The 14,700-nt window shown below is 42.9% G+C and overlaps 1 protein-coding gene across 1 annotated transcript in view; it reads left to right on the top strand.

Moving 5' to 3' along the window:
* LOC308103354 (sarcoplasmic/endoplasmic reticulum calcium ATPase 2) overlaps positions 1 to 14,700 on the top strand; it is a 43,812-nt gene that overhangs the window by 1,161 nt on the left and 27,951 nt on the right. Inside the window, exons 2-9 of the mRNA XM_080453282.1 lie at positions 3,135 to 3,255; positions 5,923 to 5,940; positions 6,074 to 6,156; positions 6,392 to 6,496; positions 7,800 to 7,938; positions 12,240 to 12,406; positions 13,710 to 13,865; positions 14,312 to 14,453. Coding sequence (XP_080309408.1) covers positions 3,138 to 3,255; positions 5,923 to 5,940; positions 6,074 to 6,156; positions 6,392 to 6,496; positions 7,800 to 7,938; positions 12,240 to 12,406; positions 13,710 to 13,865; positions 14,312 to 14,453 — 928 coding nt within the window. The 5' untranslated portion in view covers positions 3,135 to 3,137. The remainder of the gene's footprint in view (positions 1 to 3,134; positions 3,256 to 5,922; positions 5,941 to 6,073; positions 6,157 to 6,391; positions 6,497 to 7,799; positions 7,939 to 12,239; positions 12,407 to 13,709; positions 13,866 to 14,311; positions 14,454 to 14,700) is intronic.

Genomic DNA, 14,700 nt, shown 5'->3' with positions numbered 1-14,700 from the left:
CTTTACAGTCTATGGTTGCACCAGGACATAAGAACACTGTGATATCTGGCTGGTAGTAATGGTCTGCCTGTGGATTATGAGGCTTTATCCCTTTTTCAGACCCATGGCAAAATAAATTACCCTTCATTAAACTGCTGAAGGGATGGGGGAGATCATTCAGCCAGCCTATCGTGATTTTTTTTTTAAATCCTTAATTCGAGGACAACCAGGCTGCAGGCGGCCTAAAATAGACTCCCAACGAGCTGCTCTGATGGGGCACAATTACAGTAGATGTTTGACTTCATCACAGCCCCAGTTACTGGTTCATATCTCAGGGGGTGGTGAGTCTCCTGTGTTATAGGCACAGATTTTGTGTTGTGTGGCCTGGTTACATACAGTAGATTCTTCATTATTACCCCCATGTGGCCAGGTGGTGTAACTGTGTGTAACGTTCACATAACAGGTGCACACGTAAACGTTTTTACAGGACAGTGGTTCCTAATTTTGAGGTACTTTGTACCTTACTGGAGTATTTTAAATTTTCAATACTTTTACTCCTACTCCACTACATGTCAGAGGCAAATATTGCACTTTTACTCTACACTACAATTATTTGAAAACTTTAGTTATTAGTTACTTTGCAGATATAAATGATCATATTATAAAACATACATTAACCACTTTAGCCCTGTTTTATACATCGTCGCCTTGCTAAACTAAATGCCTAAGTCATTTTTTTAAGTTTTTCAGGAAAAATAAAAAACTGATCCAAAACAAAACTATATGATATTTCTTAATCATTTCACCCAAAATGTTTATAACAAATTATGATTATTTAAATAGAAATAACACTGTCTGTCAGTTATGTAACATAAGAGATTTAAATAGGTTTAAATAGGATTAAATCTGACTTAGGCCAAAAAAATAAGCAAAAATGTTTTCAAAATGGCCTAAATCAGTAAATAATTTGGCTTAAGTCACAAAACCATGTGACTTAGGCCAAAAAAAAGGCCTATTTTGGCCTAAGTCACACTAGGGAGTTAGGCCATTATACTAAAAGGGGAGTGAACAGCATGATCCTTTTCAATTAGGAGATGGGCGATTTTACCAGAGGTGGCCAGTGTCACTGACTGAGGAGTTGACTAAGGCAAAAATATCATTTTCCTCAAAAAATGACTTAGGCCATTAGTTTAGCAAGGTGACAACATGGGCTATTTGAAAATAGCCGATCTACATGCTCGCGTTGTGAGCTTGTAGCCGATCTACATGCTCGCGTTGTGAGCTTGTAGATCTGCTATTTTCAAACATTTTTGTACTTTAACTTTTGGTACTTTAATATATTTTGATGCCAATACATTTGTACTTTTACTCAAGTAGCAGTTTTTACTCGTAACGGAGTATTTTTATATTGTGGTATTGCTAGTGGTGGAAGAAGTACTCAGGTATTTTACTTAAGTAAAATACCTGAGTACTTCTTCCACCACTGTCTCTACCCCTTCATCCTCCCTATCATTATCTGCCCTCCCTCCATCCTCACCCCCCCCCTCCTCCTCCTCTTCCTCTTTTCCTGCTCCTCCTCCTCTCTTGCTGCCTCTCCCGTGGGTCTATCGTTCCCACCTCCCCCTTTCCTCTCGCCGACCATTCCTCTCGTTGCCACCCTCCCCCCTCTGGTCCCTTCTTTTCCCTCTACCGCCCCCCCTCTCTCTCATTTCGTTTTCTGTCACTACCTCCCTCCCCCCTCTCTCCCTTTGTCACTGACCCGTCTCTCCCCCTTCAAACATATCTGTTTGTCCTCCCTCCCCCTCCTCTCTGCCCTCTCCCTTCCCCCCTCTCTCTCCCTCTATCCGTCCTTCATCCCCTCCCTCTCTCTCCCTCTATCCCTCCTTCATCCCCTCCCTCTCTCCCCCTCTATCCCTCCTTCATCCCCTCCCTCTCTCCCCCTCTATCCGTCCTTCATCCCCTCCCTCTCTCTCCCTCTATCCGTCCTTCATCCCCTCTCTCTCTCCCTCTCTTCCTCCCCTCCTCTCTTCCCCTGCCTCTCTCTCTCTCTCTCTCCCTCTCTTCCTCTCTCTTCCCCTGCCTCTCTCTCCCTCTCTTCCTCTCTCTTCCCCTGCCTCTCTCTCTCTCTCCCTCTCTCCCTACCCTCCTCTCTCTGCCCCTGCCTCCCTCTCTCTCTCTCTCTCTCTCTCCCTCTCTCCCTCCCCTCCTCTCTCTGCCCCTGCCTCTCTCTCTCTCTCTCCCCTCCTCTCTCTTCCCCTGCCTCTCTCTCCCTCTCTCCCTCCCCTCCTCTCTCTTCCCCTGCCTCTCTCTCCCTCCCCTCCTCTCTCTTCCCCTGCCTCTCTCTCCCTCTCTTCCTCTCTCTTCCCCTGCCTCTCTCTCTCTCTCCCTCTCTCCCTCCCCTCCTCTCTCTTCCCCTGCCTCTCTCTCCCTCCCCTCCTCTCTCTTCCTCTCTCTTCCCCTGCCTCTCTCTCCCTCTCTTCCTCTCTCTTCCCCTGCCTCTCTCTCTCTCTCCCTCTCTCCCTCTCTCCCTCCTCTCTCTGCCCCTGCCTCTCTCTCTCTCCCTCTCTCCCTCCCCTCCTCTGCCGCTGCCTCTCTCTCTCTCCCTCTCTTCCTCCCTCTCTCTCTCTCTCTCTCTCTCTCTCTCTCTCTCTCTCTCTCTCTCTCTCTCTCTCTCTCTCTCTCTCTCTCTCTCTCTCTCTTTCTCTTTTGAGGTACTTTTACTTTAGTGGAGTATTTCCAATTTTCAATACTTTTACTTACATCTCAGAGGCAAATATTGTACTTTTTAGAACTTGTAAACTGGGACATTTTGCATAACGAGTACTTTTACATTTGGTACTTTAAGTAAATTTTGATGCCAATACCTTTGTACTGTGAATTGAATACCAAGGCCCTCATTGGAAACAAGACCGCAAGGTCTTTCATGAACGGACCTGTTAGACAAAGTATTTTAAATGTAACTGTGCTGTTTACATTTTTTTGCCTAATAAAATATTCAATCAATCAATCAATACTTTCACTCGAGTAAATTTAGAATTCTGGTCTTTTATTCTTTATTATTATTGAATGCTGGAGTATTTCTACATTGCAGTATCAATTGATACTTTTACTTAAGTAGAAAAATGTGAATACTTTTTTCCACCACTGGGTTGCAGGGGATGGACAATGCCCATACCAAGACGGTGGAGGAGGTACTGGGGTTCTTCGGCGTCAACGAGACAACGGGCCTGAGCAGCGAGCATCTGAGGAAGAGCAGAGAGCGATGGGGCCCCAACGGTACGTCAAGACCATGATGATGCGTTTCCACTTTCCGGACTTGTTTTTTTTTTTTTTTTTAAACCACATGAATCCTAGCGTTCCTATTCTGGGGGCGACTATTTGCTCAAAATAGCCAGTTTTACAAGCTCACAGGCTATTTTGGGGGCGAAGATATTTAGTGCAGAGTGAAACAGCACGGTGGCCTAGTATGGAGGCCTGGGGGACTCTGGTCCACTAAGTATAACAGTATATAGGGTTTACATGGTTTATTGCAGTGGTTCTCAAACCTTTTCATGTCAAGGACCCCGAAAATGATATGTATTTGGCCGCGGACACCCATCTCAAAATATTTTGTTCCAGGGACCCCCCAGAAGCAAAGATTTGAGTTACAAATGTTTGCTTTAAAATATATATATATATTCAAAGATTTTTCAAACATAGCAGATCTACAAGCTCATAGCGCGGCACTCGGTGCCGTGCTATGAGCTTGTCTATCTGCTATTTTTGAATAGCCAAACTATAAAACATGGTTTGAGTGGTTTAAAATGATTGTGACGCTATATTAACATATTTTGCTGGGTTTTCTCGGACATCCAATAATCACACAGCTCAGTCAACAACGTAAATCCTTAATTATTTGTGTGTCTGATTTTTGGTTAAGTATTTTTCCCTTTTGAAAGTAAAGTGGCCACCCAGTCACCGTAATCTTTGAAACATAATCACTTCCTGGGCCTAGGGGAGAGTCTCCTTTTTAGATGGCCGGTGTGGTCTTTGGTTATCCGCGTGGGAGGGTGGTCTCGCATGCATTTTTGTCCAGTCCTCCACTGGCTAACAGCCCAACAGCCTGTGACCAGCTAGGGCGCGAGGCTAACTGTGTCCCGTTGTCCAGGACTCCAGGGGACTTTAAAAAGTATGTATTTGGGACCAAATCAATATCCTCTGGGATGCAGACGAGACGAAGAGGATGTTTTGAGCCGAATGCACATATCACTGTCATTGCACAAGCGGTGATCAAACCCATGGCATGAGACCACTGTACGAGACCCATGATAAATATAATATTTACAGAATGCTTAAAGGGATAGTTCACCCCCAAAATGACATTGTTTCTATTGATTACACACCCCCATGGAGACTTGAATTCATGGAGATTTTTGCAGGTTCCACACAGAGATTCCAGACTAATATCTACGCAGTGATATTAGTCTGGCCATGCCAGGCTAGGTCTAAATGGGTTAATAAAAGTTACCACCGGCAGTACTGATCATCCTCCTCAGATAGAACATAATTGCAAACATGTTGTTGTATTTTCTGCTAAACACTGCAGAACAAGATGGAGAACAGACTAACCCTAACTGGGGGGACTGCACCCAACCGTACCCGAAAATAGCCAATCTGCTACAAGCTTTAGAGGAGAAACCTTGCCGTCTCCTGTCCATGGCTCACCAAAACATTGCTCTGTGCTCCATAGAGTAGTGAATGTTATGAATATGATTAGAATTGTGATATTAAAGATAATATAATAATGCTAAACGGAACAAGCATTTTAAAAGGGAGCCATTATTTGAATAGAGGAGACATTTTTTATTATGTTTCACCTTTGGCACATGAGTAAAACTCATAATATTCCCAAATACAAGAGGTTATGTTTTCCTTTCCTTTGACACTAAAGAATTAATTTCACAGAGTTCCATGAACGACGACAGAGGCTTATTTACTCCAATAATGGTATTTTATTAACCTCTCTCAATAACAGTTCAACTCCTCTCAACTAAATGTCTCCCTCTCTGCAACTCTTGTCTTAAAATGCCTTCCGCACTTCCCATTTGCCGTTATTCTGCCAACACTCATGCATGGTAAATTCTTACCGTATATGATACCCACACCCTCTTCTACTCCAGCCGCCCGCAGGCAATCAGACCTTGAATCAGCAATTTTTAATGGCCATGAATCACTATATGAAAGCAGAAAAGATTGCACAAGCATATTTCACCATAATTAAACTAATGAAATAAAATAAATACATTATAAATATAGATTTTTGGGACGGTATTGCTTTACATACATACATACATACAGAATTCCCATTTCTGCTAAGCAGCAAGATGTTTGTTTCGACTAATTTGATTTATAGTAGGACAAATTTTAAAGGCATTTTTAAAACGGCTAACTAAGGACTGTTATTATGGCACAACGCGTAGAAGAGTAATATTAATGTAAAGCACTCACAGGTGTGCTTAAAGAGCATTTTACCACAACCTCGAACGTGAGTCAGCCAATCATAAACAAGGCCTGAAACTATCAGTTTTTCCAACACAATACAGAGATAGTATACAGTATGTTCATTATAAATGTATCTTCTTTTATATATCAGTGTATTGAACTATTCACTGAATTACGTCTAATGGAAAATTCAATATTATTGTCCAGCCTGTGTCAGCTAATTGTATCAGCTAGCTGTACAGTACCAGGACATTGTGACGCAGTCACTTTGACAATATTCATTTCTTCACAAAATGGAAGGACAAAACCAGGTTTCTGTTAGTGTCTGTCTCACATGGAAGATGTCCCTCCATCATCCCTCAACGCCATACTGCCAACTTTCAATGTAATGACCCCAGTGGATAATAGATAATGTGATTATTGTCTGACCTTTGTTTATTTATCTCTTCCTTTCTTTCCCAGAGTTACCAGCGGAAGAAGGTGAGTTATTTTCTCTCACTCTCACTCTCTCTCTCTCCCCTCTTTCTTCCTACCTGTTGCACTTTATTTGTTTATCTGTAGCCCCTTGTATTTCTTTCTTTCTTTTCATTCTGTCCATCCTGTACGTTTGCAGGGAAGTCGCTTTGGTCGCTCGTCATGGAGCAGTTTGAGGATCTGTTGGTTCGCATCTTGCTGCTGGCGGCATGCATCTCCTTTGTAAGTGCACACACACACGCACACGCCCAAATACACACGGTATCACTCAAATACACACACAGGCACACAAGTAAACAAACATAAAACCACATACCGTATATCATGAAACACACGTGCACACGCTGTCCACATGTACAGCCCAGACATAGGTGTAAATTTATCCTGTATGTTATATAAAACATGAAGATTCGCACAAATGTCTGATATCTTCCTTCATGCCTTAACGTGTTTGCAGACCTTGGCATGGTTTGAAGAAGGAGAGGGCACCATCACAGCCTTTGTGGAACCCTTCGTCATTCTCCTCATCCTCATCGCCAATGCCATAGTAGGAGTATGGCAGGTCAGTGTCTCGTGTGTGTGTGTGTGTGCCAGGTATTACTTAGCCTGGCATATCACTGTGTAGATATTAGTCTGGAATCTTTATGGAACCTGCATTTCCAAGGGGCGGATTAAAAAAGAGTGCCTCTGGTGATAAACCTGCTCTACATTTGCATACAGGGCCCTGATTGGTCCCTCACAACTTCGGAGGGAGTGAAATCCAATCACAACTGAGCGGTACCAGACCAGTACCAAAGGCAGATTCGTCTGGTTTCCAGGCTAGGTATTACTATCCAAGTGGGGACCAAAAATCCCCACAAGTATAGTAAAACCAAAAGTTCACATAAGGGAAAGGGCTAGAGCTAAGGTTTGGTAAGTTTAGAAAAAAATACACACATGTCACTATACCCTCAAAGGGCAGTGTGAGGAAGGGTTGGGAGTTGAAACTCCTTATCTGAAGAATGGAATGCTCTTGGTTTTGAACATGCACTGCAGAGAGCATAATAACCTCTTAAACTGGACCCGAGTTGGCTCTCTACTTGACTGTTTCTGGGGGGAACAGTAGCCAAAAATAAACTCGCAACGTGTCGCATTGCCACACGTTGTGAGTTTGTCGATTTTTTGCTAATGTTACCCCCCAGAATATGGATGCTGGGGTTCATGTGGTTAAATAATCTAAATTATTTTCTTTGCTAGGCATCCACAGATTATTATAATTTTTTTGTTGTTTGCTCGTCAGTACTAAGTCAGTCATTGCGGTGCAAGTGGAGGCACATGCATTTGTGTATTGTCTTTTTTATCTTAACTCATTAATATTCAGTCAGGAAGAACCAGTTTAATGTTTTTAAACTAGTTCTTTCTAATAAAATTGTTTTTATATTGCTACTGTAAAGCGACTTTGAGTATCTAGAAAAGCGCTATATAAATCGTATTATTATTATTATTAGGACAGAGATTATTATTATATATTTTTTCCCTGACCGGCTACAATTAGTAACTTATCATAAGAGATTCAGGTTGGGGCTAGGGCATTATGTACTTACTTAGGGTTACAAATTCCAGAAAAATGGTAACAAGCTGCTTGGAGGGTGGGGGAGGGGAGGGGTTCAATTCAACTGATCGATTGAAAATTGAAACGTGAAAACCCTTTTTGGTGCTGTGAAGTCATCTCGTCCATTATTACAAAGTCATTAAGAATGATCGCTCCCTCATTAGCTAATGGATTGCAGCTTGTCGTCCCATTTGGATTGGTTCGTTTGAAAATGAGTCGACCCGTGTGTGTGTGTGTGTGTGTGTGTGTGTGTGTGTGTGTGTGTGTCTGCCAGGAGCGTAATGCGGAGAACGCCATCGAGGCCCTGAAGGAGTATGAGCCGGAGATGGGCAAGGTCTACCGGCAGGACAAGAAGAGCGTCCAGAGAGTCAGGGCCCGAGACATTGTCCCCGGGGACATCGTCGAAGTAGCAGGTAATGAAAGACTTGGATGCTTAATCTAGCAGATCTATAAGGTCACAACGCGTCACGATGCAACGTATATAAGGTAGTTGGTTACGAAAATCACCCCCCTCCGCCCCCCCCCCCTGTTAAGATCATGTCTGTGAACCCCTCGCGCTACAGCAGAGGTCTTCAACGTTTTTCAGGACAAGGACCCCCTAGCTGAGAGAGAGAGATGAAGCAGGGACCCCCTCTACATTGCATAAAATTGTCTTTCAGATTAAACTTTTACTTGGTCTGCTCTTTTTTCCCTCTATTTCTTTGCCCGAAAATAGCCGATCTACAAGCTTGTAGATCTGCTATTTTTGGCTAAAGATCTCCTCAGAAAAGGGATTTCTAGGGTTAAGTGAGTAATGTAAAAAAAAACTAAATCATATCACACAGAGATTTGTAGGCCCCCCTTTGGTAACTCTGAGGACCCCCTAGGGGTCCCGGACCCCCTGTTGAAGACCCCTGCACTACAGGATAATTTGGGCAGATAAGCCGTTGTCATTTGCCTCAAATCAGAGGAACGCCATTGTCGGGAGGGTGAGAATAGGACCCAAAATTGGGCCACTTCTCCTCTAGTCTGCGGCCAGAGCTACATATAGTCACCCTGGCCCAGTTTGTCTCCTCAGGTTCATAAATAATCTGCAGATAAAAATGGCTACTGTACTGAACATTCCCAAAATAGGCTGATTGAGATGAGCAATATGAGGCTTGGTGCACTGGACCACAGTAAAAAAAACAAGACACTCATGACTGAACTGGCCACATTAGGTTTGCCTTGTGTGTAAACACGTGTCACAGGTAACTAATCGAGCTCTTGAGGCGAGTCAAACGGGCACAGTGGAACACAGTGAGTGCACTCGAGTACCCTGCCTACACAGCCGCTACTGGGAATGGAGATGTGAAGTTAATTTCAAACAAGAGCTGCATCCCCTGCATTGCAGATACCTTGCAGCATTGTATGCATCCCTCTTCCACAACGCACCTACATCCATGATGTGGAAGAACAGCCGTGTCTATGAGATCATAATAACGCTTAAAACAGCCTCACATCTACATATACATCTATTCTAGATGATGTAAGCAGTCTTTTACTGTTCACTTGAACGTTACTGGAAATTCAAGTGAAAAGCGAAACAAGTCGTATTATAAATACTGTCTCAGAAAACGACATCTATGGATGGCTGCAGTCCTGTAGCTGAAAACAGCTGTTGCCTAAATAAATGATGGGTTTGGTGGTGTCGTCCCAGGCAGCTTTAACCCATTAACCCATTAAGACCGGGAACGCATCCGAGTCACTTTAGATTTCTTTGGCTATTCAAAAATAGCAGATATACAAGCTCATAGCGCGGCACCAAGTGCCGCGCTACGAGCTTGTAGATCTGCTATTTTTGAAAAATCGTGAAAGAAATTTTTTACATTTTTTTTCAAAAAACTGTTAGGATTTAGATTTTTTTTAAAGAATCGCCTCAGGTCTTAATGGGTTAAGACCTGGAACGCATCTGTGTCACTTTAGATTTCTTTGGCTATTCAAAAATAGCAGATATACAAGCACTCGGTGTGCGGCACTTGTAGAGCTGATATATATATATATTTTTTAAATGTTGATTTATTTTTTTATCGGCTCAAGTCTTAATGGGTTAATGTAATGCTGAATGTAATGTACCTCCGATGTCCACAGCATCGCTCTGAGCCGGCCGAGGTTGTTTGGAATCCAGAAGAGCGTTTGTGTGTTTCCATCGCCGGTCAGCCTCGGCCCGGTTGTTTAGACACCGTTGAAATAACATTGTCTTTGTTTAGTTCTCCCTGGCAGTTCAGTATTTTAATCTGCATGCCGCCTCCTCCTCCTCCTATCAGTTATCGTCATGGAAACCCAGTCAGGTCTCACACACAAACTGCCTCTAGGAAACGCTGTCGTGTGATTGTGGTGTACATCCTCCAATCTCTGTGACCTGACAAGACCTGCTTCCCTGGGCTTATTAGATATGACTTTAATAAGGACCTGACATGTTGCACATTTTGTGTATGTGTTGTACTTTATTGCCCCTGGTAATGTGTTGTTACGTGTAAAGCTGTCTTTTTGTAGTGTAACAAAACAATGAAAGCGACATTTGAATTGTTAGAATGAGTCAAAGTCAATGCACACGGCTAATCTTTTTTCGGCATGGCCTCTGTATGTATGTATGTATATGTCCCCTCAAAATGTAGACCAATGACGGCTCATGCCGCTAATTGCCTGATGTCACAAAACAAACCATTACGTTCCTGTTGAAGTGAAAGTGGAACTTGAGAAAGTGAAACTTGAGAGCGTAAAAGTTGGGTCTTTATTAGACTCTTGGTCTCGGTTGTGCCTAATTTATGCTCTGTCGTATGACAGCATTGCGGACCGAACATAGCCGGCCCGGTATATAAGCTCACAATGCGTCGCATTGTGAGCGTTGTGTCTGTGCCAGTGTCTGTGCCAGTTTATAGATAAGTTACTTCCAGCATAGTGGGGTTTGGTCAGTCAGATGGTCTCTAGGTCTGTCTTTCCAAAATGTTTCAAGCGCAAACCGGTCACAGTTTATCACAAATTACTTTGGCGGTTTAACTTTATCAGATTGTGCGAGGACAGAGAAAAAAAGGAGAGAGAGCAGATGAAGTGACGTAGCACACGGCATGAACCGGATTTGAACCCGTGGGGTTGTGTGTACCGTAGATGGTGCAGAGGGCAGGTCCTCTATTAACATTGGGCAATTGAAATGAGTAACACTCAAGTGAGAAGTACTTTTCCGTGCGAACCAGCATGTGGAGGTCAGTTATTTCCACAGATCAACATCAGTCCAACTCCAGCTGGGCCGCCTCAACACCGTCACTCTTACACAGCAAGATGTAAATTTAATCTCCTGAGAGTGTACAAATGGACCCGTAAGGGTCCGATTCGGTCACTCTCAGAGTTAAATGTACACTCCAGATCTTACTGCGTTGTAGCAACTTGGCACTAACACACACACACATGCACACCCTTGGCCTACTAGGCCTAGTAATGAAAAAAAAATACTGAATCCTCCAGATACGCAATGCTATTTATGGCTCCATATGGAGAGGAAATAGGGTTAGCTCTGGTTCTCAGAGTTAAATGTGTCTGTCTGTCTCCTTGTATCTAGTAGGCAAATGTGTGTGCATTGTACTGTATGTGATTCATGCTCAATATTTGTGTATAATTTGTGCATTTGTGCGTTATCTGTTTATATCCATGTTTGTGTCTGTATGCATACCTGTGTGTGTACATGTCATTCTTCACGGGTCATGTGGTCAATCCGTGTGCGTTTGAGGGCCTACATGTACTGTATTTATGACTTGACTTTGTGTATGCACATTTGTGTGTGTAACTTGATTTTATCTCTGTGTGTGTGTGTAGTAAGCGTTGTGGTCTGTAAGAGCATGGGAACTCACTGACACGACTCACAGTTGAAATGACATTAAAAAAAGACACCAGAGAAGTCTTTTTTTTATTGTCTGAATCGCACAGTTATTCCCTCTGTGATCCTCCTCTGAGCCAATCGTATTGCAGCGTTCAAAACGTTTATGGCCATCGCAGCTGTTCCCACAACATCCCGACTCCATTACATTTTGTAAGGGCAACCAATGCGGTTCTATTTTATAATCAAATTTCATTTATTCAAAATGATTCCTGCAAAACGAAATCAACGGTTTCAAACAGATCCTGTTTTTTGAGAGTCTCATAATTTTACATCTTATCTTAAACACTTAAACCCTCTATATGTATTGACCAGAGCCCCCAGGAGTCTATAATAAATAGCCCCGCTCCTTTTTTCCTTCTACACCAAATATCTTTGCTGAAAATAGCCGATCTTGTAAGCTCACTGTGGGCTTGTTGATAGGCTATTGTATTTTCGCAGAATGTTTGACATTACAGGGGTTCCACAGCTCCAGTGTACGTTACTTGTTTGTGCAGATAGCTGCCTTACTATCATTATTATTGGTGGTGGTGGCACTATAGTAATTTGAGCCTGGGATTATCAAATCCTGTGTTGAGGGTCACACAAGAATAGCATGCACTTTTTAAGCAAAATAAGACCAGAACCGAATATAGAGTTAAAATCTAAAATGACACTGATGCTTTCCTGGTTTGAATGGGTTAAATCCGCCGAACGGAGCGAGATCAGTCTGGATTCCAGGCTACAGCAAAATCGGACCTGTAAAATAAATGATACTGAGGATTTGACTGTGTATAATATTCTCATGTTGTGATGTTGTCATTGTCCTCCCCTCCCCCCCCCCAGTTGGTGATAAGGTACCTGCTGACATCAGGCTGACGTCCATCCGCTCCACCACCCTGCGTGTGGACCAGTCCATTCTGACGGGGGAGTCCGTCTCTGTGCTCAAACACACTGACCCTGTGCCAGACCCCCGAGCCGTCAACCAGGACAAGAAGAACATGCTCTTCTCTGTGAGTCATCATAACCCTGTGTGTGTGTGTGTGTGTGTGTGTGTGTGTGTGTGTGTGTGTGTGTATTACTATACTAAGTATAGTAGAATTTGAGAAATGGACATTGATTGTGATCTGCAATTTTTCTGAATTTCTTTTGCTATTTTCAATGATGTCCTCAAATGTTTATGTCCTCACAAGTATAGTAATACATAATTCCCACATCTAATACAGTGTTTGGTGAAACTGCTTTTGTGTTTGCAGCATCATCTTGGTTTGAGCTACAGACTCATCTTAACCCATTGATACCTGGAACGCATCTGTGTCACTTTAGATTTCTTTAGGCTATTAAAAAATAGCAGATATACAAGCTCATAGCGCGGCACCGAGTGCCGCGCTATGAACTTGTAGATCTGCTATTTTTGAAAAATCGAGGAAAAAAAACTGGGTTTTTCTTTCAAATTTTGTTTTGGATTTAGAAGACCTTTCTAGAATCTTCTCAGGTCTTAAAGGGTTAAACTGGGTTCTCTTGTCAGCGTGGCTGTTTTTAACAATAGGATAAAGGACTACTTGACCATTGTCTGCTCATGTCCTGGCATTTGAACGTCATACCTCTGTTTTGGGGATTTTATTTTGTGTTATTTTTACGTGTAACTTTGTGTGCTGGTGTTTTGGCCAGGACTCCCTTGCAAAAGAGAGGTTTAATCTTGATGGGACTATTCTTGGTAAAATAAAGGTGAAATAAAAAAAGGTTAGGTGGTACAGCTCAGCTGTCGTATCATATTAGGTCACACAACACTAGCTGTGGACCCGTTTGATGTCTGTGAGCTGCATGGGTTTGATATTGTGTGTGTGTGTGTATGTGTGTGTCTGCGTCTGTGTCTGTGTCTGTGTGTGTGGTTATGTCCACATCACACCCACCCCAAAATAACCTAGAACTATCTCTTCGATATCTGTGAGCTGCGTGGGTTTGATATTGTGTGTGCGTGCATTGCATACAGTATGTGTTTTATAACTCAAAAACAAAGATAATCTTTTAATCAGCTACAAGTATGTTTCATTTTGAAGAGCACAACTTAATGTGGTACCAAATACTGTATTAAACATAAGAGGGATTAATGTTTTGGGAAATGTCCTGGGAAATAGTCACCATAGACTCTCCAGTACTTTTCACATATTTAACTAGTTGTGTGGCCTCCTCCTTCTCGACACATATTTAACTCTTAACAAATAACTGTGTCTTTTCTGAATGTCTTTTCTGTGGCAATGGGAGTCTATTTGTTGTTTAGTCGATAAAGTGGTGGTTTGTTTTGACCAATCCCAGGGCACCAACATCGCAGCGGGACGGGCCATCGGGGTCGTCGTGGCGACGGGGGTGCAGACGGAGATCGGGAAGATCCGAGACGAGATGGCCGCCACGGACCCAGAGAGAACGCCCCTGCAGCAGAAACTAGACCAGTTTGGAGAACAACTCTCCAAGGTTAGGGATCTGTAGAGCCTGGGGCTGGGCCATATGACTTCAATTCAATATCATGATTATTTCAAACTTTTGCACAGAAGTATAGTACAGGGTTAAGTAGTTAATGAGACTAATCGATTTACAGTAGTCGATTGTAAAAATATAATAATAATGATTGTCGATTCGTGATGTATTAGGGGAAAAAAATGCTTCTCGATTATTCAATTAACCTACATGAGCAACATTAAGTTGGTTATTGGTTCTAAATATAGTTTTTTCGATATATTTTCGGCCCTAGTATAGCGTGATTTATACTTAGTAGTTTGTCTCAACTAATTGCCAGCCTGTCTACCATTGACTCTGCCTGTCTGTCCGTCAGTTTGTGCCCGTTTGTGCCTCTTTCCATCTCAGTCGTGCGTGCTGCTGCCGTACATATGGTGCTAACCGGTGTCCATCTTGTCTCTCAGGTGATCAGTGTCATTTGCGTGGCGGTGTGGGCCATCAACGTGGGACACTTCAACGACCCCGTCCACGGAGGCAGCTGGCTGAGGGGCGCCGTTTACTACTTCAAGATCGCCGTGGCGTTAGCTGTGGCTGCTATACCGGAAGGTACCCTGTCTGTCTGTCCGTCTGTCTCTCTCATTTTACCGTTTGGTTATAGGTATTACTGTGACATTGCACTAATTGTCCATGTATTCATGAGGTAATTGTTATGACGCCTGACAAATGCATGACTCCTTGTGGACCACAAATGTAGTTACTGCATTTAGGCTTTGTTCTGCAAAATCGGGAGCTGCATCAGACCCAAACACCTGGCATGATGCATCTAGTACCTACCTGTCAGCAAAAATACAGT

This window comes from Gymnoscopelus braueri (genome assembly GCF_963280865.1).
Source record: "Gymnoscopelus braueri genome assembly, chromosome: 2".
NCBI lineage: Eukaryota > Metazoa > Chordata > Actinopteri > Myctophiformes > Myctophidae > Gymnoscopelus > Gymnoscopelus braueri.
This window is presented reverse-complemented; position numbering and strand designations above follow the sequence as displayed.